The 25,517-nt window shown below is 38.4% G+C and overlaps 1 protein-coding gene across 1 annotated transcript; it reads left to right on the plus strand.

Annotated features, from left to right (window-relative positions):
- The first annotated feature begins 27 nt into the window (after positions 1 to 27).
- Positions 28 to 20,451, plus strand: VPS36 (vacuolar protein sorting 36 homolog). The gene is made up of 14 exons (XM_039716715.1): positions 28 to 231; positions 2,006 to 2,074; positions 5,396 to 5,466; positions 6,503 to 6,617; positions 8,039 to 8,128; positions 9,866 to 9,952; positions 12,771 to 12,803; positions 12,922 to 12,999; positions 13,421 to 13,555; positions 14,492 to 14,557; positions 15,118 to 15,182; positions 15,631 to 15,715; positions 18,140 to 18,216; positions 18,300 to 20,451. Exons 1-14 carry the CDS (start codon positions 136 to 138, stop codon positions 18,391 to 18,393), a joined length of 1,161 nt encoding a protein of 386 aa, XP_039572649.1. The 5' UTR covers positions 28 to 135; the 3' UTR covers positions 18,394 to 20,451.
- The last annotated feature ends 5,066 nt before the right edge of the window (positions 20,452 to 25,517 follow it).

The raw sequence follows: 25,517 nt of genomic DNA on the forward strand, positions 1-25,517 counted from the left end.
CGCTGCCCTACCGCCGCTCCCCGGGCGAGAACATGGCGGGCGCTCCCCGGGCCGCCGCTAGAGGGCGTGGGTCAGCCGCGCACGGGCCCTGCACGCCCAGCGGCCGCGGCCCGGTGCGGGAGGGGAAGGGCGGCCATGGACAGGTTCTCGTGGACCACCGGGCTGCTGGAGCTGGGAGAGACGCTGGTGATCCAGCAGCGCGGCGTGCGCCTCAGCGATGGGGAGGAGAAGGTGATTTGAGGTGGAGTCGCTCCGCGCGGGGCCTGGCGGCGCGGCCGGGGCGGGGGAGGAGGGTAAAGGACGCGGCGGTGGGCCCCAGGAAAGGGCTGGCAGGGCTGTGGGTGCGGGCGGTGTTGGGCGAGGGACGCGACACAAAGGGTGTGAGGGGCTTGGGCTGCAGGTAGAGCATCGATCGGGGGTGTGGGAGCGCGTTCTGCGCCAGGGTCTGGCAGGGTTTGTCTCTGTGGGGAGATCAGGGCGGAGCTGTAGGCTTTCAGGGGCTCTGCTGGTCGACAGCAGCTGAACGTGAGCCAGCGGTGTGCCCAGGTAGCCCAGAAGGCCAATGGCATCCTGGCCGGTATCAGCAGTGGTGTGGTAAGGATTGTGCAAGGATTGTCCCCTTGTACTCAGCCCTGGTGAGGCCGCGCCCCGAATCCTGTGCTCAGTTCCGGGCCCCTTCGCTCAGGACAGACAGACATCGAAGGGCTGGAGCGGATCCAGGGCAGGGCAGCGGAGCTGCGGAAGGGTCTGGAGCACAGCTCATAGGAAGATCAGCTGAAAGGGCTGGGATTCTTTCGCCTGGAGAAGAGCAGGCTCTGGGGGGACTTTGTTGCTCTCTGCAGCTGCCTGAAAGAAGGGTGGAGCCAGGTCCGGGTCGGTCTCTTTTCCCAGGCAACAGGTGACAGGAAAAGAGGAAGCAGCCTTAAGCTGGCCCAGGGGAAGTTTAGGTTGGCCATTAGGAAGAATTTCTTGACAGAAATGGTTATTAGACATTGGAATGGACTGCCCTGGGAGGTGGTGGAGACACCATCCCTGGAGCTGTTTAAGGAAAGAGCAGACATGGTGCTCAAGGCCATGGTCTGGTTGACGTAGGGATTTTGGATCGTAGGTTGGACCAAATGATCTCAGAGGACTTTTCCAACTTAATTGGTTCTGTGAGAAAGGCCTTGGACAGTGTGTGTGACACGGGGTGAGGGTCGGTACCCACAGGGTGTGTGTGGGCAGTGTCGCTCTGCTCGGGCTGTCACTCCTGTGCGGGGCTGAGCCTGGCTCTGGTGTGGTACCGGCCATGATGCACAACTCACACCTGAGCCGGCCTGGGTGCTGACATACCCTCTTCTCTCTTCTGAGCCATCCTGCTTATTGCTCCACTTCACTGCAGGACTGACTCTTGATCTCTCCATTTTTCTACACCGTGGTAATTGCATGCCATCACAAAAAGCTCTGAACACGTGCTTCTGATTTTACAAGTAGGAAGCAATTTGCTAATGCAGATTTTCCAGATACTGTTTGCTGTCTGATAAGTAAAGCACTTTTCAACAACAGCACAGATAGAAACAATACTCCTTTGTGATAGGATGGAGGATTTCAGACTGTGTGCAGCATCTTTTTATTAGGTTGCTTTGCTTTTTTGCATAACTTCTGTCTTCTTTGTCAGCATATTGTGAATGTTCCAAAGCCAATAGGCCTGTTTAAAATGCATTTAAGAACTTCAGTATATCCTGCAGAGTATATGGAGGGAGGATCCCTCAGGATTTCCAGGGGAAAGTTTATGCACTTGAAAAAGGAAGTTTGTGTTTATCCATCTAATCCTTTTATACTATTTTTCTCTGTTGTTTCCTAAACTTTATGTATTTTGTTTTCTGGAAAAAAGGGAGTGTTCTCAAAATACTGGCTTGTTAAATCTGATTGCTCTGTTGTGGTAAGGTATAATGTTTCCAAGACCAGTATTTATGTAACTTACTGGTTCAATGTGTTGTTGATCTGTTTTATTTTTCCTGCCCAGGTAAAATTCGATAGTGGAGTTTTACTGCTAAGCACACACAGACTGATCTGGAGGGATCAGAAGAATCATGTAAGTCCCACCATTGGCTCCTGTATGTAATTCAGTTGTAAATTTCATAGTAAACAGCAAGTAGCTTGCAATGAAAAGCCTGCACACGGAGAGGGGATTATTCCTGTCTTTGTGTGTGTTTTGTTTTAGAATTATAGTCCACTTTTTGGCTCTCAGCAGAAAGAAGATTATGTAGTGTTCTTTCACCCAGTCCTACTTTATAGAATAATCATGCAGACATGAGAAGGGATAGGAATGTATTCTATAAATTTTTCTTTCCTACTGCACAGAAATAAATGAGAGAAGAGCCTGGTGTCATGCACTAAAAATCATTGATTTCTAAACTGAAGTTGAGTGTGTCAGGCAAATCATGATATGAAGTACTCTTTGTCTAGGAAAGACTTTTCTTTCTTGTTGGTTTCAAGTCCAAGTTGAAGCCCCACCATATATTGTGCTCCCACCATATAGTCCCAGACTATGATTTGATAATAGGATGTGTTTGGTGGTGGTATTGTTTTGCACACATCTTGCCCTCCCAGCTCCCTGTTCCTGCTGTGAACCATCCCTTCAATCAGCCAGAACTTTTATTGTACTGCTGTGGACAGCTGGTCACAGGTTAAGTGGCACTGCCAGAACTACAGTGTGGTAACTGCAGTAAAGCTGCTGGATGCTTTGTGTCATCAACCACAGCCTGGGAATGCAGGCTGGAAGTGGGAGAAAGAGACCACAAACACATTAAGCTCTAAGCATAGACTGTGACAATGGGCACCACTCCACAGATGCAATTGGAGGAGAAGTCTTCCTCAGGCTGGATTATGCTTGTTTTGGACACAGTAATTGGTAATTTTAACCCTGGAAGTCAAAGTTTAGACAGAGCACAATTTAGATGACAACTTTTCAAAAGCAAGTTGTATTCCACTGGGCTTTTGTGCAAGGGCAGCTGAAGCACCTCTCACATTCAAAGGCTGATCCCTAGCAAATATTACATCCTTGCTTCAAAGCAGGGACCTACTAGGAGCACTCTGAAGGCAGTATCATCAAGGATGGTCTTAATTTGACAGAGTAGTAAGATTTTTTCTTTAGGGATTGTTTGCAGGAACTGTAGACCTATTTTTAATACACATTTTTTCAAAATGTTTAAAGAGCTGTTACCCATGGTAGGGTTACTGTTACACAAGTTAGGGCTTGATTGTCCAGACCATGAGCTGCTCTGTATAAATTAACATGGGGTTTTTTTGCACAGTCATTCCATTATCACATGAGATAATGTGCTAAACTCTGTGTTAAAACTCTTTATATTTCTTCATCAGCATCGCCATGCTCTCCTTTCCAACAAAAAGATTACATTTGTCTCTTTTCCCTGATTTCTTCATCTGCTCCTAGGCTATATGATTTATTGTACTCTTCCAAGGTCAGCAGAGGAAAACCTTGAACCAGAAGAAAAATAATTTTATTTTAACTAATTTAACTCAACAAAGATTCTGAAAAGTTCAGGCTTGATTAACAGAAGGAGCAGAAATGTGGCCCAGAGATGGGCAAAAATTACCCAGTTCTGACTGGGAGATATAATTAACTTTGTTAGTAGGGTAAATAAAGCTGATTCATTTTCAAGCTCTCAGTACAGAAACATGGGGAGCATGGTGCCCTTTTGTTGTCTTGGTAAACTGTTGTCTAAGCTCAGCTGTGGTTTAACATCAGACTTAGAAACCTTAGCTAGCTCACCTAGAAAACATTTGTAGAGAGACTCCCTTATTGTGTCAGCAATGTGTAATAATTAATGGGGCACATGTCATTAGGTTAACATATCTTACAGAAACAGATGGCTGGGTCCTATAGCTGCTGTTTTTACATGTCATCTGCAGTTAAACAGTGTTTAAAAAACAAAAAAAGGATTTCTGTAGTTTGTTACATAGCTAGATTTGTACAAATTTTTAAATTACAAAATCATGCATAATGTGAGCATGAGGCATTAGAAGACAAAATTCAAATAAACACACAGCATATTTAACATATTTCTGGTTTTGTATCCCTTCCTCCAGCTTCTCTCATCAGGAAGGGGTGATTCTAAGTCCTTGTACTTAAAATAAGTTCATAACTTTCTGTCTAGGAAATAAACAAATCAGTCACTTTGACAGTGCACATACTATATATTGTTGAACTCTTTTTGTCGTTTTCAAAACCCTTTTAAGCAGAAGCATAATATTGCCTGTCTTTTAAAGTGTCCAGAACTTTGTGGCTGACATTAACTGTTGGTAATGTCTTTAGAAACTAGAGTCATAGAAGAGCCTAGGTAGCTCTCATTAAGAGTTTTTAGCAAAGGAAGTACCACCCAGGGTTTTTCCCAATAAGAGATTTACTTATTAGTTGGAGTTCCTGCATGTATACTTCCCTGCTCTCATATCTAATGGGTATTTAACTACTCCATAGAAAGAAGAACAGTTTTGGTAGTAGGGATTGAGAGGGCCCTGTAACAGTGTCTGTTGTAAACTGATGCTAGGCAGTGGCAGGTGGAAGAAAGAAGTTCTGAGAGGGAATGCAACCTGTGTTTCCTGCATTCTGTGTGACTGTTATCACTCACTGAGGTGTTGTGTGGGAGATGATGTTCCTCAGAGGATGTTCACCAAAACAAGACCAGGCACCTTATTAGATGTTTTGAATCATTCCCATAGCAACTTCTGTCTCAAATGCATATAGAAGGAGTTTAGCCTGGGATAGGTTTGTTTCCAACAGATGGATACAGCCTTGTTTCTTGCTCTGTGTTTTGTTTAAAGCACAGTCCAATAAATGTGTGGTGAGATGCATCAACTGCTGAATAAGTCCTTCACTGTAGGATAGATGGAAAGATTCCTATCTCATTCAGAATATAGCGTAGATTTTAGATACTCAGCATTTAAAAAGAATGGTGGGCTTGGGTATTTTTTTAGCTCCCAAAGTAACATCAGTGCAAAAATGTCAGGAACCTGTGAGTATTGTGCACCTACAGAGATATGGTGCAGTGGTGTGGAAATTTTAGTCTTTAAATTTTGACCTTAGATCTAAAGATTTATTAAGTCTCATAGTCCCTTCTATGAATCTAGCTTGAGGTTTTTAAAGTTGATACATGGACACTTAAGTTTGTTGAGATTTTTTAATTAACTACGGGGGTTTTTGTTATTTTTCTACATATATTTCACTGTAATACATTGTTTCTGTTGTTACCAATCACATTTCACATAAAGTGCTTCAGGCAGCACCTGAAGATATCCATACTATTTATAAAATGGAGAAAGAGAACACTTGGGTTTAGGAAGTGAATAAATGGGATATGGTTGAATTCACCTGCGTTTGTGGTATTTGTTGCAGGAATGCTGCATTGCTGTACCTCTGTCTCAGATTGTATTTATTGAAGAGCAAGCAGCTGGGATAGGAAAGAGGTATGGCCATCCTCACTGTCTTTTTCAGATGGATCCTTTCACATGCATGTTATGTGAGGTACCCAGTACTATAGATTAATTCATGGTATGTTCCTTTTGCAATCTTAAGTTCCCATACTGACAGTCACAAAGACCATTGAGGTCAAATGTGTAAGACAGTTATGTCTGATGTGATTTGTTAACTAACTGTCTTGTAATCGCTACTGATGATTTTAGAGGTCTTTTCTGACATAAACAATTCTCTGATTTTAAGTTTCTAAAGAGAGAAAACATTTTGGCTGGAGAAATATATACACAATTAACATCTGCTTGCAGCCTACAGTCAGATTGGCAAGGTAATATGGTGGAGGTATGCAGAAGAAATCAGTTCGTTCACTGATGCTGGAGAAGTAAGCAAAGAATATCAGTAGAATGAGATGGGAATGGAGGACTTGCTGTCATGTTGTGATAGCAGTCTGTTAATTTTCCTAAAGTCATGGTCTCCCAAGGTTTGTTTTGGTAGTAGGTGTCCTTTTAGACTGTTATTTTCATGCATGTTGACTTTGAATGTTGGTTTTGGATAAGTTCACACACAGTGTCCATAAGTGACACGTAGAAGTGGGACAGGTTACACGTAACATTGAGACCTTTTGTTTTCCTGTGTCAAAGGTAGTGTATTTTAGCTTTTGACCTGCAATAACTAATGCTAAATTAAATGACAACTTGGCAATCATTTTTTATCCTAACTAAAAGGTTTTTGAAAATTATTGCTTGAATTTTTAAAATTTGTTGTGTTCATTTCTAAAGAATTGATGGTAGGTACATTTTAAATTTGTAAGATGTTTGTGCTTTAGAGGCTGTTGTAGTTTTTATGCAAGATCTACTTCATCAAAATATTTTTAATGTTGATGCATAAATATAAAGCATTCTTTGATGATCTGTAGCTCTTATGTGAGATAGTTAACAGAGATTTTGATGAAATGGTTAACTTTGATGTAGAAATAATTTATTTAAATATTACAGAAATCTCTTCCTTTTTCCTTTACCTTTTCCATAGTGCCAAAATAGTAGTTCATCTTCATCCTGCTTCTTCAAACAAAGAGCCTGGTCCATTCCAAAGCAGCAAATATTCCTACGTCAAGCTTTCTTTCAAAGAACATGGGCAGATTGAGGTAAGTCTTGTGCCATGGATGCCAGGCACAATCAGGTTTTTGGACATGCTTTTCTCCTCTTGCTGTGTTAGTGATAATTTTCCATGATCTTTCCATGTTTACTTTTGAGGTGGAGCTTTTTCAATACATCCTTTTGGGAGACAAACATTATGAGCCTCCCATGTTCTATACTTTCAATGAATACTGCAAATAGAGTCCCAAAAATGTCAAGAGGCATTACTAGGCTAGTTCTTATTTTAGGGTGTTTGGTATAATCTTATACTTCCTTTGCTACTCTACTAAATTGAACACGGGATTTTCCAAAATGACATCTCTGAAATCTGTTAAATGTAAACAGTAACTGTCTTTTAACAGTAAAAGATATTTCTTTGTACCTAACCCTCTATTGAACAGAAATCATACAACTTATTCCTAATTATTTCTCTAATTTTATTGCTGAATGCCTTTTGTTGCGTCAGAAATTGTGTTCATTTTACACTGTATAATTTTTTTTAACCTACACCAGATCTCAAAGGCTTTGAGCATTCTAAGAAAAATGTAATATATTCTTAGAAGAAAGCTCATCCTAAAAACCTAAGAAATTGCACTCTGTAAAGACATTTCACAGTGGAAGATCCACATTTGACGAGTCTGAGAACTTTAACTTGGTACCGTGGAAAAAGCGGTACCTGTTCACTGCAGAAAATAAGATTTGCAGCTCAAATTAGTTAGAAATGTCTTGAAAATGCATGTGCTTGATCAGACTCACTTTCATTTCTTTGTGAGCAGTTTTCAGGTTATGATGATTGTGGGTTTATGCATAGTATAAATGTGTGTTTTTGACAGTCATAATCATATTTATTTTAATGTTGTATCTGAAAATCAAACTTACTCTGCTTACTGGTTGCCTAGCACATCAACTAAACTCCAGCCTTTCTTTATGACTTCAGAATGCTTTTCTGTGAACCTGAACAATGAAAAGGGTGGAATGGATTTTCTTTCTGGATATTGGTCAGTGGGACACAGTGTTAACTAATGCCACCTTCTGGTATTAGCAATAAACAAATCGGTGTAATTGATCTCTGTGGTTGTTTTCTATTGTTGAATTAGCAGATCAATAGCAATTGGGTTGCTCAACTTTCCTTCCTTTAAAAACGTGCCTTGAGTATACCTCAACATTTAATTAACATGGTTTGGGACATTTTGAATATCTGAAGAAATATTTTACATCAGAAGTACTTAGTGACTACATGGCTTCTCTTCTAATGTGAATACTTTTGAAGACTGGACATTAAGAATTACCATATAATGAGTTGTGTAGGCGTTATCATGTTTTGTCTCCATATGTTTTGAAGTTTATGTCATCACAAAGATGCTAAAAACACACAGAGGTACTCTGCACAGTTAATGACATGTCTGTTGTCACTGTTTAATGTTGGCAGTTCTACAGACGATTATCAGAAGAAATCACACACAGGAGATGGGAGAGCTTGCCCACTGGTCAGGCCATGCAAGTTAACAAGGATTCACAGGTATGTGCAGAGCCTCTGAGCAGGATCTGTGTGTAATCTCTTACTGCCACCCCCATATACCACATCCAGCATGTGACTCTAACCAACACCATGGGCAGGAATTCAGCTTTAGTGTGCCTGTTTTTTCACTGGCATAAGTTAGCTTTTCCTTTGCATTTTTCACCTAGATAGAACATGGTTGCCTCTCTTTCTTGAGTATGCTTAGATAATGGGATCCTTTTTTTTGTTTGCTTTAACTCGTGTTTTGTCTCCATACATTGTGAAGTTTATGTCATCACCAAGATGCTAAAAACACACAGAGGTACTCTGCACAGTTAATGACATGTCTGTTGTCACTGTTTAATGTTGGCAGTTCTACAGACGATTATCAGAAGAAATCACACACAGGAGATGGGAGAGCTTGCCCACTGGTCAGGCCATGCAAGTTAACAAGGATTCACAGGTATGTGCAGAGCCTCTGAGCAGGATCTGTGTGTAATCTCTTACTGCCACCCCCATATACCACATCCAGCATGTGACTCTAACCACCACCATGGGCAGGAATTCAGCTTTAGTGTGCCTGTTTTTTCACTGGCATGAGTTAGCTTTTCCTTTGCATTTTTCACCTAGATAGAACATGGTTGCCTCTCTTTCTTGAGTATGCTTAGATAATGGGATCCTTTTTTTTGTTTGCTTTAATTAAGACACACACACAATTGTGCAAATACAATATTTATTTGCGTATACTTTTATTCAGCACGTGAGGTCCAATGATGCTGGAAAATTTTTTGTCTTTATGTGATTCCTGGTTTAATTTTTGTGGCTGGAAGTCAAATATATAAAGTCATATATAACGTATGACTTTTATATAACTCTTTGAAACAGATATATGTTCGATTTAAATGTGTGTTCTAAAAGGACAGTTGTTAGGGGAATGTCATATGTTAGATAACTTTTATTTGCCTACATACTTCTAAGTTACTAACTCTGATAAACATGTAGCTGTTATTTCTATATATTAATGTGCTGAATATATGAATATATAGTATTGTATGAGTACAATAGGATGATTTAAAAATTGTTCAATATGAAATCATGTAGTTCCCTGTGGTAAATGTAGTGCCTATATGGACAGCTGCATTTGGAGTAATACATGAAGAATCTAATCAAAATGCCTTACCTCTACTTAAGTCATGGCAACTGTTTAACGCCAGTGCTAAACTTTGCAGTCAGAGATGAGAGGCCTGGCACTGCTGCCACTGAGGTACCAACCTTTCTAGAACACATTTGGCATCTGGTAAAAGTTTCACAATCACCCACATTCTAATACCTCTGAGGAAGGTAAATTAGACTATACTTAGCATTGTGTTTCTATGTTTCTGTTTCTTCAGGCTGGATTTCTTGAAGTAATACACTCAGGCATTTTCAGGCTCTAGTATGGATGTTCACATGGACTTGAGAGGCTAGAATTGAGATGAGCTTGAATACTTAGTCTGGATATTAAGCCATATTAATAGCTTCAAATATACTATCAATAGCATTACTTGTCTAGTACAGCAAATTCATACATGGTTCACATTTCTTATTTTTTAACAATGGTTAGAAAATTACTGTGAAGAAATGTATGAAATATTGTATGAATGATATCTGCTGTTTGGGGGAATATTTCCAGTCCTCTAATTTTCCCAGTGAGGCAAATGAAAAACTTAGCATTTCCTATTTTGATTCTTTCCTTGTTTCTTTTATTTTTTTTTCTAGGCAGGAAGAATAAGGGCTGTAGGAATTGTAGGTATTGAAAGGAAATTAGAAGAAAAAAGAAAAGAAACTGACAAAAACATTTCCGAGGTAGGTACTTTTGAAGTTTCAAGGTCAGCCATCTGTCTGAACAATTTACATTCATTCACACTTTCTTTTAGGGACAGCTGAGACTATTTACTGTTTTTGTTGCGAAGTGTGAATTAAGAGTGTATAGTGTGCAGTTATTTATTTTGTTTAACTTGCTTACCAGTACATGTAAAGGTACTTCATTTAAACAATTCCTTTCAAGAAGATTGTTCTTTGAAACTAACAGTGTGTATTTACTAAACTAATTTTGGTTTCAATTAAAAATTGAATAGATATTAAGCAGAATATGCTGATCCAAGTGTGTGCATATAAATGTGATGAAGCTAGATTTTCTTCTTATAGTCAAGTTTTTAGATGTTACATTTAGGCTTATAATTACAGTAAAATGATTTGCAGTCCAGGCATTGACAAGATATTACAAGTATTTTCCAAAACACCTGGCCTAGATGGAGACCATTCTTTTCCATAGAACCAGCACAGTAGTTGAATTCCAGGTATCAATACTGATGGACAGTGGAGGCATTTAATTTCTTCCTATATACCTAAGGAGCAATACCCTCAAAAATAGTCTGAGTTTGTCTTGGTAGCAGAGATTGATACAAAAGTACTCATAAACTACATGCAGCAAATTTGTTCTTGTGGCAAAGCTTTATGGGATTCAGTGTGCCACAAGAAAAAGGCATTCCCTACTCTAAAACTTATGAAAATTAAAGTGCCTTTGCAGGCCACGTGCTGTTTCGGATACTGGGAGCATTAAACTTTCTTGGTTTCTGTCTGTGAGGAATGTACTGAATGAAGTTTTGTGTGTAGTTCAAAAGGTATTGTGGTTACATGCGTGGGTATATCGTTCAAAAGGCATTGTCTGCATATTTTTTCCTTTAGTAGCTTTGCAGAGAGTAAAAGAAATCCATTTATACATGTTGTATGAGTAGAGGAAAACCATGACTTGTAAAATCCTGCCTTCCTCCAGCTTTAAATGTTATAAATGACTTAATTTAAAAAATGGTGCCCTGGCTTCCAGGAAAAGGCTTCCTGCATGTGCTGTTCAGTGCTGATAAGAATCCAGTTCTTTAGCCTTTTGTTTATCTGAGGAAGTTCCTGTTAGGTGTGTGCACATTCCCCTTTGTTTCCAGGCCTGCCCTGGGTGAGTCAGGCAGAGGAGGAGTTAGACACAGCATACTGTTTATTTAGCTAAATCAGGGGTTCTTTTGATGAATGTTGTTTTCATGCAGGTATAGAGATTAGAAGTAAGCTGGGAAAAGCCCTGTCAGAAAACTTATTGTTGATATCATATACAAGTAGAGTAGCAGGACTTTGATTTACACTAGAGATTGGGAAATCTATTGTAAGTTATTCAGTTTGGCAGATTAGGCAGTAAGAAGTATTCCAAATAGAATCTTTTGTTTTCTTAGTGGTAAATTATTGTTATACAGTGGCATATTTTCTTTTCTCCCTGTGGACCACCTAATTTTGGATATCTAATTTAGGTACCCAGTATTAGGGGACTAAACTTGTCCAGTCAGTGGAGAAGCATTGGCACTATCAGGAGGTGTAAAGCAAACCCTGTCTCTTTCTAGAGGCATCTCCTTTTGTTCTTTCAATGTTAAATCTCTGACCAATAAGCTAATGCATAAATGTATATGGGAACAGTGGGATCTTCCTGCCAAAACACTGCTAAAGTTTGTCTTTCTAGTGGGGGATTAGTAGGAGTAAGGCAAAAATGACGTAGAGGCAGTGACTAGAAGCTGTAGGCAAGATGTCTCTCTGGCCATTTGGCAGTGTAACTGAACCTTCTTTACTTGTGGCTGGAGGGCTTTGCCTGACAGCAGCTTTGGTGCTGCTGTCAGGCAAACTTGAAATGAAAAAGTTCAGGGATTTTTTTCATACCAGTTGTTCAAAAAAAGATTGTTTGAAAAGCTTGATCGTCTGGACATGTTGTCATGTATTTGAGACTAGTGAAGAGGCTGAATGAATGTGTGTTGATGAGGGTGGAAGAAAAAAAAGTTGCTTTTTAATATAGTTGCATTAATGGAGTTGCTAGCTCTCTTTTTTTTAAACTTTTTTTAATGCTAGTTTATCATTACTAAAAGTTTGGAATTTCAGTATACTTTCAGCTGTTTTTAAAGTATAATTTATTTAAGCCTAAAAACTCTTTGTGGGTGGTTGCAGAGTTGTTGTATTTGAGACCATAGCATTTTATTGGGGTACTTAAATGAAGAGATGTTGCCACACATTTCAGAGGTTTTGTCCCTCAGATATCCTCTTTCTTGCTCATTTGAAATGAGTGTTTCTTACTAATTAAGTAACATTCACTGATTCAAGTAAAGTTTTCTTGTCAGGAGGAGTACATCTGTAGCTTTACAGCTGGCTTGCAGCTGGCCAGAAACAGCAGATCTCCTTGAGAGAGGGTTAATGATTGTTGGAATAAAACAGCAACATTACCACCCAGAAACCTTCCCCCACCTTACAGAGATCATAATAAACTTGGACAGTTTAATCTTTTCTTGGACTCAGTATCTCATTGTCCTTTCTTATCCATGGACATCATAAATCATACTGAAATTCTGGTCATATACTGGAAAAGTATGTGATTGTTTGATTCTCTTCTTCGTTGTTTGTTGTTTATTTTAATTATAAGACATGCTGTAAAACAGCTGTATCAACAAATAAGGTGTGGTATCTCATATTGTAGCATACTCATCCAAAGGGGTAGCAGCTCTTAGGAATAGCTTGGGTAGGTGGACAAAGGCATCTCCCTGTGTTCATAAAACTGAATGCTGTTATTATACTGATCTGCATTGTCTGCTTTTCATTTCAGGCTTTTGAGGACCTTAGCAAACTAATGGAGAAGGTATGGATGAATGGCATGTGTCACTTGGCCAAGTAGACTTAGGCTTGTTTTCTCAGTTCTAAGCACACTTTTTTCTCTTGCACTGGAAGTTGACTTATCTGTGTATGTTTCTTGATAGGCTAAGGAAATGGTGGAGTTGTCCAAGTCAATAGCCAACAAGATTAAAGAAAAACAAGGTGACATCACTGAGGATGAGGTAAATTAATTTTGTTTTTAAATTCTACAAAAATGTTCCTATGAAAAGCAAAAAGCTACCTGTTAAAATTTAATATAGTGTTAATAAAAACCCTTGCTGGTTGGTTTTGTTGCACTTAGTCCCTTATACTTGGTGTAGAATTTACTTGCTTAGTGTTAGTTTTTATTTTAACTCTTTTTAAAAGCAATGATTTTACTGCTTTTATATAAATGTTTCTATTTTTTTACCTGTGCTGGTCAAAAACAAATGGTATAAAGTCTTGCCTTCTCTTTGCCTAGTAATTGACTTTATTGGTAGTAAACTGAGGGATTGATTCACCAAAACTGTGTTGTAGTAATAAAATTTTTTAAAGATTTTTAAAAACCGGAATCACTCATTAGCTGATGTACTTTTAAATTTATTTGTTTGTTTGCTTGTTCAGACCATTAGGTTCAAGTCCTACCTACTGAGTATGGGTATAGCTAATCCAGTTACGAGGGAAACATATGGATCTGGTACACAGTACCACATGCAGCTAGCAAAGCAACTGGCTGGAATCCTGCAGACTCCCTTAGAGGTAAAGCACCACATCTTGCACCAGCATTTTCCATGTCTTGCTGAATTTTGATGTAAGTGTGTTTTGGCTGTAGTAGTCTACCTCTTTTTAAAGCAGATTTAGCAGCACAACCTCCTATTCAAGGGGAGAAATATATATTGCCTTTTTGAATAAAAAAGTTTAGTATGATTTCTTTCTTTGGACTAATGGCATCAACTTCTGATTTGCAAAATGTTGATGAGATTTAGAAAATTACTCAAGTGGTCTTTCTTGTATTTGAAGAGCCCTGTATTTATCCCTTACTGCAGAATATTTCTTTTTTTAAAGAAAGAGTGACATGACATTGACTGAAAATAAAAGTAATGAGTCTTTTTAAACTGCTTGAAATTTATATATTTTGCAAATATAAGAGAGAATTGTTAAGTAGATTACCAGCCCATAGTAATATCTCTTGTTTTAATTTAATTTATTAAATATTTAATTTATTTAATATAAATACTTTATATTTAATAAAGTATTACAGATTACAGGTTTCTCACCAAAAAGTTAAATTGAATATTGCAACTTATAAGGCTATGTTATTCCTAAATAAAGCATATATACTACAGTATTTTTGTAAAAGGTATGTGCTACCTGTTGTGATCAGAATGGAAAACTGAGTTTTTCTGAAAAGTAAAAACAGTAAATTGATTGATAGATTAATATATTGAAATTCCTTGTTCCTGTGATTTATTCTCTGGTTTAAAATTAAAGTAATTCACAGTCCTTGGGTGTAGTGTCACTATTTTGCATTTTAAATGATTAGTGAGAGGTACAACTTGCCCCTTTAGTTTTTTCCCATAAGGGCCCATCATTTAGCCCCTCTGTCTCACCTGTTTAATCAGCCACCTGCAAGCAGAGACTGAGTTTCCTGGGCTAATGCTGTTTCTCTCACCAGTCTTGTGCTCGTTCCCACAGGAGCGAGGGGGGATCATGTCTCTGACAGAAGTGTACTGCCTGGTGAATCGTGCTCGAGGGCTAGAGGTGAGGCACTGCTCTGGGTCACTGTGTTGTAACAGGACTTCAGTCGTAAGGAAATTAAAGTGCAAAAATGTTCGCTACCAATGGCTCATTCTACTTGTCTGCAACACAATGTGATCAGCTCTTTATTAAAATTAGAGGGGTTTTACCTTTCTCCTTCTCATTTTTTCTTTATAATATTTGTGTCCTTTACAAGTAGTAATAATGTATGCTGCTTTTTATGATACCATGTAAAAGGGAAAATACATACTTATCTGGAAACAAAACTTAAAGGTCAGAGACTACTAAAGAATGGTGAATGTTCTGGGAATTTTTTTAACAAAATAACAGCAATTCTTTCTGTAAACAAGGCAAGGAAGATTATTATAGAATACATAGTAAGGGAACAGAAAAGAGCATAGAAGCCAAGAAAATAGACTGCACAATAGAAAGGAAAAAGAATTAACAATAAGTGTAGCTTGATGTACATTATAGCTTCAGCTACTAAAACTTTGTTTGTATTGATGTTATACTATAAACCTGAAATGCAAGCTGTGAATAAATATGTTTTACTATTTTAATAGCTGCTGTCACCAGAAGATTTAGTAAATGCTTGTAAAATGCTGGAATCACTGAAATTACCACTAAGGTAAGAGCTTTACAGATTTATTTATAAAGCATGGCACTCACAGGTCAGACCATTATGATTTCATTTTTACTTGAAATAGATTTTTTTGGTGGCTGTTGTGGATATTTTAACAAAATCATTCTTTGTTCAAAGAATGCTGCCATATGCACCAACATTCACTCTACATTAAAACATTAATTTTTAGCTAGGAGGATGTTCTTTTTTCACTTGGAATTTTTTCTCACTGGAAAAGGGTTTAACCAAGACCAGACATGTGCTCTGCTCTTTTCTGTCTCTTCAGATTTTGCATATGCTGTTAAGCTAAGTTCATCTTAGAGAGCTTGCTTGGGTTTGGGGAGATTTTTTTCCCCTTTTGTAAAGTGGTTATAGATGTGGATGCATTAGAAACATGACCGTCAGTGATGTGCACAAGGTTTTTAGTTACTTTGCCTCTCTTTTTTGAATTTAGGCTTCGGATATTTGATAGTGGTGTGATGGTGATTGAACTCCAGTCTCATAATGAAGAGGAAATGGTAGCTGCTGCGTTAGAGACAGTAAGCGTACTTCATTTCCTTCAGTGTTCTGACCATGCTAGAAAAATTTAAACACATTAGGTAAAAAACTTGAGGTATGGGATTTCCTCTTGAGGTTTCAAAATACAAAGCATTCCACTTCGTATCTTCTAAGAGAAATATTTAAATAGCACTTCTGAACTTCAAAGTTCTGTGCAGGCAATAATCTTAGTCATTATTTTCTCTTTAAGGAATAAATCACTTTTCTATCTCTTTTCAAACTTCATTAACCTTCAGCCTTCCTCTAAATCTTTTGCACTGTAGGCTGAAATTCATGGCATTTATTGAGCACCTAATTTAACAGAAGTCTGAAGTGGACTTGAGACACAGTACTGCTTGAAGGCAGTGGAAACAGCTCTTAAATGTTGATATGTGTTTGGTTTGGGTTTATTTCATAGAACAGTACATTGTATGTGTACCAGGTTTGCTGCTCTGAAGAGCACTCAGTAGGAGAGTAGTGTGTATAGAATTAAGCCAGGGAAAAAGATAGTATGAATTGCTCAGTGTCATAAACCTTTGTGGTCTTGCTTTACAGTCCTGTTATCCCATTATTTATTACATTTTCCCATGTCTTTCTGAATGGAATGTAATTTTTTGATTTTCATACATTTGAGAAAAGGCCGATCCAGTGTATCCAAAGTTAAACATCAAGGTCAAAGAGGGGGCAGTCAAGAAAAAGTAGAGCTATCACAGACACTTCCTCACTTGACACAAGGTAGACTGCTCAGTGTGTTTTGCATGATTGTCACCTTACAGCTTTCGCTCATCAGAAAGACTTTTAGATAAGAGGAATAGATAAATGTTTACAGTCATTTAAAAGATTCCATTCAAAATCAACAACACTAAAATGCTTAAGTCTTTCAGTATACATTAATATTTTCAGTTTATTTTCTTAAATGTATAGAAAAATACCAAGACCATTTTAGTGCTTTTTTCTGATTACTTTTGGTTTCTAATGGTTTTTTTTTGTCTTCAGTGAGAGTGCTTATGTCTTTGAAATGAAAGGAAAAGTCTTTCTTGATAACAAGGGAGGTCAACTGCAAAAATAGCAGGTGGTGGATTTATTAATAGGTGCCTTTTTTCTGTTATTTTCATAATATGAGACATTGGCTCCATAGAAGAATGGAAGGGAGAGGCTTCAACTGAGGAAGACTAGCCTGTATGGAAAAGGGAAAATGAGATCAGACTTGTGGCCAAAAGCACCCTTACTTCAACGTTACTGCACATTATGCATTAAGTTCTGAGGAGGAAAGGAAGCCATAGGGTTTCAGGCAGGAGAGAGATGTGGTTGTGAATGGCTGGTGAAGACAGGAAATGACACGGACATCAAAGGAATCCGACATCACCCTTGATGAGCGTAGTGGTTTGGGGAGGAAAGATAATTAATCACCCATTGTATAGCTGACGTCCATTGCACAGATTTGATCTCTTAGCCTCTGAAAATCTCATGTTAGGACTGATTTAATCTGAGTTTTTGTAAAAGGACTACTGCTGAGTATGATGCAGAATAGACCACTCCCCACCCAGTTATGTGGAAAGCAGGAAATGGCAACTACATCCGGATTTACAACTTTGCTTGAATCTAAAGCAATGGAGAAATGGAAGGATTATTAATTTTTAGGCAATAAAACATGTATATCTGGGGAATTCAATGCAACAATAAGTCTAGACTTCATATGTAGTATTTATCTAGTATTTTATCTAGTACACATGTCCAATGTGTGTGAGAGGGTTTCATTTTATTAAGTAGCATGGTTGAGACAAAAGGGCCAAAGGTTTCAGACCCAAGAGTGAACCTGTCTTTTGTGTCAGCTGAATGTGATGGTGGCTTTTAGTTACTCCTCTAGTATGCCATAATGTGAAGTACTAAGGTCTGGGGATTTTCCTGTAGGCAGTGGGTGTATTTTAAATGCCATAAAACTCAAATTCTTCTCTTACACCTGAGATGACATATTTCTACATTGATGAGCTGCCCTGAACAGGTCTTTTATTTCCTCCTTTAGGCTTCAGTGTTTGCAGAATCACTTAGAATAGTTCTGCTATGTAAATACTCATGGAGACTGTGTTGTGCTGTCTGAGCTATTCTAATTTTTCAGTTCATTTGGTTTCAAGGCATCTTTAAAAAAAAAATCCAAAGGAATGTGCACCATATGATTTTTTACAGATTTAACTCTTTTCTCTCTTGCTTTTTTGTACTCTAGCAATTTTCCCAGGACACAGATGTTTTTAAGGGGAAATACTCATAATTAGTTGTACTTTTAAAAAAGCAAACAGATTAATTCTCTTCTCAAGGGATTTGCTACCAATTTATCACATCACAAGGCTAGACCTGATTCAGTAGCTGAGAGAACTTCATTGTTCTTCTAATGCCATATTTTGCTTATTTGTGTATTTGGTCTTTGATAGGTATCTGAAAAGGGTTCTCTCACAGCTGATGAGTTTGCTAAGCTGGTGGGGATGTCTGTTCTCTTAGCCAAAGAAAGGTAAGTAATAATTGTTGTGTTTAATACTTTAGTTATCATGTTGTCCTCAAGTAATACAGGACATCTTCTTTTGCTTTCTCTAGGCTGCTTCTTGCTGAAAAGATGGGCCATCTTTGCAGAGATGATTCAGTGGAAGGCTTGAGATTCTACCCAAATTTATTTCTGACACAAAGCTAATACCATTTGTATACAATTTGTTATGTAATAATAGAACAAGAGAGCAGAATCCTTCCAAGAACTGACTTTAAAATTCTTATTTCGTTAGTCAACTGCAAGAGACATGAACATTGCAATGCTTTTACAGTTCTCAGGTATTTCAAGTGCTGAATCGTCTTACATGGAACTGAAAGGAAATAGAAATCACAAAGTGAGAAGCATGTCTATTGTCTCAAGACAACTCACTCATTTTTCAAGTTTTATTTGATGTGCTATGTAGTTTCTCATTTCAAGAGAAGATTCCACACCAGGTCAAGTGGAGAGAATTTCGCTGTAGAGTGCTGTGAGGATCAGCACCCAGAAGGCAACTTACTGCATACTCCAATTCCAGTTTGCTTATGTCTGCATCCACAAAGCAGACAGATGTATCCACAGAGATAAGAAACAGGACTTTGGTGTGTACTGAGGTATAAGGAACAAACCAGTGTAGAATAACCCCTTCTGCCAGAAGTGATAAACAGTTTTCTTAAGGAGGATCAATCTTGGGGTTCTAGAATTTGAGGCAGAAAGAACCTTGCTGCAAGAGAGGTTATTGTGTGTCAGGCGAATCTAGAAATTACCATGTTTATTTTGTCGTGTCTTACACTAATGTCTCAGATAGAAGCATTGTTAGCACAGACTTCCTCCCTTCTCTTTCCTTGCCATCTTCCTTCCTGTCCATTCATGTTGCACTTTGGGTGCCCTTTCTCTGTCCTCTCTGTAGCAGAGTGGAGCAGCCTCCTGTCACTTTACCAGACTCTATGCTTCAGTGTGCTTGTATTTATCTTGTACTTCTAACAAAAGATCATTTGTTTGTTTTATCAGCCTATTACCTGTTTTGGGGAAACAGTTCATTTGCTTACCTCTCATATGTGAAAATTAATATGCTTCCTATATTGAAGGGAGGAAGAAGACTATCACCCTGTGTTTAATAACCACAAGGTATCATTGTTTGGTATTCTTCACCCTGTGTTCACACTGAATGCAATATAATAGCCTCGGTTTTCATAACTCCAGTGGAGTTGCTACACTACTTGAAGATCTGTCATGATAGTAACAGTTAAGTGGATGTTTATGATCCACATTACCTGAATTTTTGGCATTTTGAAGTGACTATTTTTAATAAATAAAGTTAATTTAAGGTATGGGCAAGGACATCATACAGGTAACTGCATTGTGATGGCCAGATCAGCTTTACAAGAAAGGACAAAAAGGCTTTTAATATGAGCCTGAAGATACTTTCAGAACTATTTCAGTATTACCATAGCATGAGTTAAGACATGAGTGAAGAACCTGTCAATAGTTCAGTGCAGAGATTCCTACAGTGATCATGCCTGTGACTTGCAGGATGTCCTTTATATCCAGGAATTGCATCCTCTTACTCTTGTCACAAGCAAACTTTCATGCAGTGCTTTCTTTAAGACAGCTTTCCTCTGCTCCATGAGGGTGCTGAAACTTATGTCTTTGACATGGTTGAAGGGAACCAGTTCCACACTGTTATTACTGTGCTAGTCACCTGGTGTCATCTCTTCAGGAGCCTTACAGCTTGCTGCTTTCCTTCATCCTCCCCACAACCCAAAGGAGAGATCCATGCCAAGTACACTGAGCACCACATATCTAAGGAGGGATAGAAAAGTGAGAAATTTAGAAGCAAAAGGCTTTTTTGTTAACACCTGTCTTTTTGCCCAATAAAAACCTGTCATTGAAGGCCAGTGGTTTGTGGGCCTGAACCTCTCCCCACAAGGGGGCATGTCGTGTGCAGGAAGGAGAAAACCTGAGAGGAAATGCCAAGTGTAAACTGCCAGCTTCCATTCCTCCAATCCTAAGTGTTTCATTATCTTACTTAAGCAATAATAATACAGCCTATTTAGAATAATGGTACCTTCTCAAGCTTTTCTTTTCCAAGATTTTTCCTTGACTTTGTTTTTCCTCCAGACAAAAAGGCTATAGGGTAAATTGTATTGCTGGTTTAGAATTTAAACAGACACATGAGAAAATGCCTGCTAGAAAGTAAGAAAAATTAAAACATTTTCTTAAATACATTGTTCTGTTGAGTTTTTTTTTCTAAATGTTTTAAATGCTTTTGAATGCTTTACACATTAAAGTCTTGTGGTTCCATGGGGCAGGTTTTTGAAGCACATCATAATTTTACTGTCTCACTTTGTAACTAAAAGGGTACAATATAGTTCTGATTTAATGGGCAGAATTAAATGTAATTAGAATTACATTTAAGGCCTTGCTACCTTGCTTGTGTAGCCTGTTACCCATGCCAGCCAGAACAGTCAAACTGTAGGTATCTGCACAAGCACTGCTTTCATAGTAGTTTAATACAGAAGGTACATATAAAACTTTGCCTGTTTTGATTATTCCTATGACATTTGTATCACAATATATGACCATTTTTCCAGGGCTGCCTACACAAATAATACTTGTCTTTTTATGGAGCAGTCTTAAATGATGATTATGTTTTTCATTTGAAAACATGGGCCTTTTTATACCTCGGACAGGAAAACACTCCTCAGGAATCTGTACATCTTTTCCGTTTCTCCTTTGCCTTTGTTTTCAGGAAAATTACATTCAGCCCGTGGAAACATGGATCTAATCTGGACCATATTTCTGAAAAGCACATTATTTTTCTTCTGAAAAGTATATGTGGACGTGCATTTGGAAGTCCTGAGAAGTGTATCTTTTATGATCATTAGTGGGTGCATATTGATTAGCTAAACTCTTTGATGCTCAGTTCTTCTAACAGGACTTCCATGGTTTGTCCAAAGAGCCTGACTGTGCTTCCAAAATTAGTGCAAATATTGTCCCTGAATTCATGAGTGCAGTAGTGGAAGATAGCAGGAGTCTGTTGCCAGCAGTGGAGGTTCCTGCTTCCTGAAGCCAGTGAGGCACTCATTTGCAACTGGACAGGTCTTTGAAAATACTTACTGAAAAGGCAGTTCAAAACTATTTGTGGATTTGATAAGAAATAATTTTTTTCTCTAGGAGGAACTCCCTCACCAATGTATTTTCTGTTGAGTTCGACTGACAAATCTGACAATTATGTTTCTTCTATTCTAGCAGTTCCCATTTCATCCTAACTCAGCCCTTCAGGCATTCATGTGAAATGCAAGACCCTATAGTTCCAAGTCACCTGCTGGGAGGACTTCAACTAACATTTTGTTCTCCAAAGAATGAGATACAAGTATTCATGCTGAGAGAATATTCTAGACACGTCTCTTGGTAACAGTTGTCTGTATTTTAAAGATCTATTTAAATACTTTTATTGGAGCAGAAGTCCCAGTATCTGTCCTGCCAGATAGTTGTCCTGTCCAGCAGGCTTGAGAGTAATTTTTCTTTGTGGTTTAGAATTAAGGTATTATTAAAAAAAAACAAAAAAACCAAAAAAAAACCAAAAAAACCCAACAACAACAAAAAAACACCCCCCAAAAAAACCCCAAACAACAACAACAAAAAACCACAAAATCCCACAAAACAAAAAAAAAAAACCTCAAGCCAGAAACACATCAAAACAAAAATTCCAGGAGTGACTGAGACATCTTAAGTTTCAGAAAACCCCACAGCCTGCTAGTTAGCACACGTTCATGGAGAGGCAGGCCTGACAGAAACCACACTGCTTCATATCCCTGCTCCATACCAAAGACCAGGTAGGAGCTGGGGTGTCCTGCTTTTCCACTGGACTCCAAATGCTGTGACTTCAAGTTTTCTGCTGATGAAAGGGCACAATAAACCCTGCTCTGCCATGCTCACAGCAGAGTTGGACAGCAAGTTCAAGGTTCAAGGCTGGTACTGACAGAATAGTCAACGTGAATCTAGTCCTGCTCTGACCACAAAGCTCAGACTACGCTTAAAAAAAAAAAAAAAAAAAAAAAAAAAAAAAAAAAAAAAAAAAAAAAAAAAACAAAAAAAAAAACCCAAAAAAACCAACAACAAAAAAACCCACCAAAAAAAACCCAAACAACAACAACAAAAAACCACAAAACCCCACAAAACAAAAAAAAAACCAAAAACACATCAAAACAAAAATTCCAGGAGTGACTGAGACATCTTAAGTTTCAGAAAACCCCACAGCCTGCTAGTTAGCACACGTTCATGGAGAGGCAGGCCTGACAGAAACCACACTGCTTCATATCCCTGCTCCATACCAAAGACCAGGTAGGAGCTGAGGTGTCCTGCTTTTCCACTGGACTCCAAATGCTGTGACTTCAAGTTTTCTGCTGATGAAAGGGCACAATAAACCCTGCTCTGCCATGCTCACAGCAGAGTTGGACAGCAAGTTCAAGGTTCAAGGCTGGTACTGACAGAATAGTCAACGTGAATCTAGTCCTGCTCTGACCACAAAGCTCAGACTACGCTTTTTGCATTGAAATACAATTCCAAGTACTTTACATACTTGTATTATTATCAGTATTATGTCAGGAAGTTGTAAAGGTGGGGACTGGTCTAACCTAAAGGCTGTTTCACTGTATGTTTCAAGACAAAGGTCAACTCAGTGCTCCTGTGTCACTTGCTTCATACATGCAGAACACAGGAGATACTCTGTGTGAAGCACTCTCTTTTTACCAAGAACAGGAAAAGCCAGCCCAGTTGCACAGAATACACTTGTGTCTGTTGCTGGTATGGCATTTTTACTGTGGCTGTTTAGTGACTCACATCACGTAGGTAGAATTCTTTCTAAATGTTGCCTAAATATAACAGTATTGGACATGGGATATGAGAAACATCTGCTGTTTCAGCCAGGCTCAGCAGTTGTGTGTGTGTGGCATAATTCCCCCGAGTTTCACTTAGCATTGGACGGAGAATTTGAGGTGTGTCCTTAAATTACAAAGATCTGGCTTGATCCACTCATTACATGAGAATGGCAAAACTCCCACTGACTTCAAACCCAGGCTTTGTTGTGATTATCAAATGTTGACTAGCTAGCAGCTCTGGAAATCAGTGTATTGGGTATGGCTGAGCTCTGGCTGGGAGAAGGAAGAGCTTAAAACACATTCTGGAATAACAAAATGTTTTGGTCTTCTCAGTGGAAGTATCAAACTAGGCACAACTGTTTGCAAAGTGACTGTTTCTGATCTTTCTGCATTCTTACTGTTTTATCCACAGTGTTTTGAGAAAGTCTGAGATTAGGATAATTTTTTTTTCCCACCAGGACTCTTATAAATAAGTTACAAGGCCAGAAGAGACTAATGATAATCTCACTTGACCTCTTGGGTAACAGAAACTGTAGGACTTCCCTTGTTTAATAATTTGTGTTTGAGGTAGAGCTCCTCTTTAGGAACAACAAGAGATTGCATGTTCTGGGAAATTCCACTGCAGTCCTTGGCAGATTATTCCAGTGACTATCACCTGTTGGAAAAATTGTTTTGCTGTACACAATCAGAATGTGTTTAGCTTTGTCTTCTAGCCGCTAGAGACAAATAAATGCTTTATGAAGCATGAGTTCCTGTCATGACTGGTCTCCTGGAATATAACAGTTTCTTAAACATTGATCATTTGGGGTCTTTTTGCCCACCTTGTTGTTCTTTTTATTGCTCTTCCAAAGGCTGTCCATTGTTACCTAATAGTCCCCATAAATTGTGAACACCAGCACTGAGCCAAGGAAAGCTACAGTAAAAGTGTTAATTGCAGAGGTAATTTGTTGCCCCAGTTTTTATACCCCCAGCCATGCCCACAGAGGGCATTCCTGTGCTATCAAACACGTGCTTGAACCTGTGCTCGTGCTCAGTTCACTCCCCATGCACATAGCTCACACTTGTCAAAGTAAGGTGACAGGTGACACTGTTCTCTGCTCCAAACCTGTGGGCAGCAGCAGCACAACTTCATGGATGTGACAGCTCTGATCTCCAGAGCTTTGTGAAGAAATGACTCCCCAGGAGGGAGCTGCGCATCCTACAAAGTTCTACAGTCCTGGTTCCTCCATGTGTCATTTTATGGGAGCTATATTAAAACAGGTATTGTTGGCTAAAGCCCAGCTTACTCAGAGATTGGTAAATTCTGAAGACAAGTCACTATCACTGAACATTCTCCCAGTCTGTGTGTTATCTGAAAAATTGGGCAGTGATGATGTCATACACTCTTTTAGATCTCTGATTTTTTTTTAAATTGCTAAAGCCTAATCTGTGTTTAAATCTTTAGGTTAATACGTCCTCCATGAAAATTAGACATTAAAAGGACATTTGAAATCACTTAGTCAACATCTAATCCTTTTAAAGCATAATGTGCTAATTCTACCCAAGCATCCTTCATGGAAATATCACACCTTACCAACCCAAATATTCTATGGAAATGTTACATATTATTACATTATAACATTAGTTCCTTTACTCACCAAACTTGCACATTTATCTAAAATACATTTTCCACTAATTTAAGTCAGTCAAGTGGTATTGGTGATACTGCTCTCCCTTTTATTATCAGCTTCTCCATCCCTGTTTCTGGAATCAGGGCTGTTCTCTCTTTACAAACCAACCAAATCAATGAAAATCCACACATGATAATTCATTCAGTCATCTGAAACCTCCACAGCATCTCCAGACCAACTGATTGGGAAAATAATATTAAAAACTGTTAGATGAACGTTTATCCAGAGCTGCTTATTTTGAGTTCTTTAACTGGAGCTGCTCTTATTTTACATTCTTAGGCTTGCATTGGTACAGAAAGTGTTTTATTACCAATCTGGAACATGGCTTTATTGTCTGTTTTTCACCCCAAAACAGAACAGAAATATTGATTGAACATCAGTGTTTATTTTGCATTCTACTTGATTAGTCAAATTTTTCACATAGCAGTAGAATAAAAACAATTCTTTTGTTTCAAATTTATATTAAAATTAGACAAATCTTTGTCACTCAGCATTGTTGACTGCAGATCTCATCTTTTACATTCTTTACCAGCTTTATGTTTCAGATTTTGCATTTCTGACAATTTTAGCACTTTTTTCCTACTTATTTTTATTAGTTTATGTGCCTTTGGTCATTAAATTGTTCATGTTTTTGTCAGCTCTCCAACCAAGACTACAATGCAACCTCTTTTTTTTTTATTTTTTTTTTTAGAAATTTTCTTGAACAATGCAGAGATATAATTTCAAAATGAGATGTTTC

Source organism: Passer montanus, unplaced genomic scaffold (genome assembly GCF_014805655.1).
Source record: "Passer montanus isolate IOZ18808 unplaced genomic scaffold, ASM1480565v1 scaffold36, whole genome shotgun sequence".
Classification (NCBI taxonomy): Eukaryota; Metazoa; Chordata; class Aves; order Passeriformes; family Passeridae; genus Passer; species Passer montanus.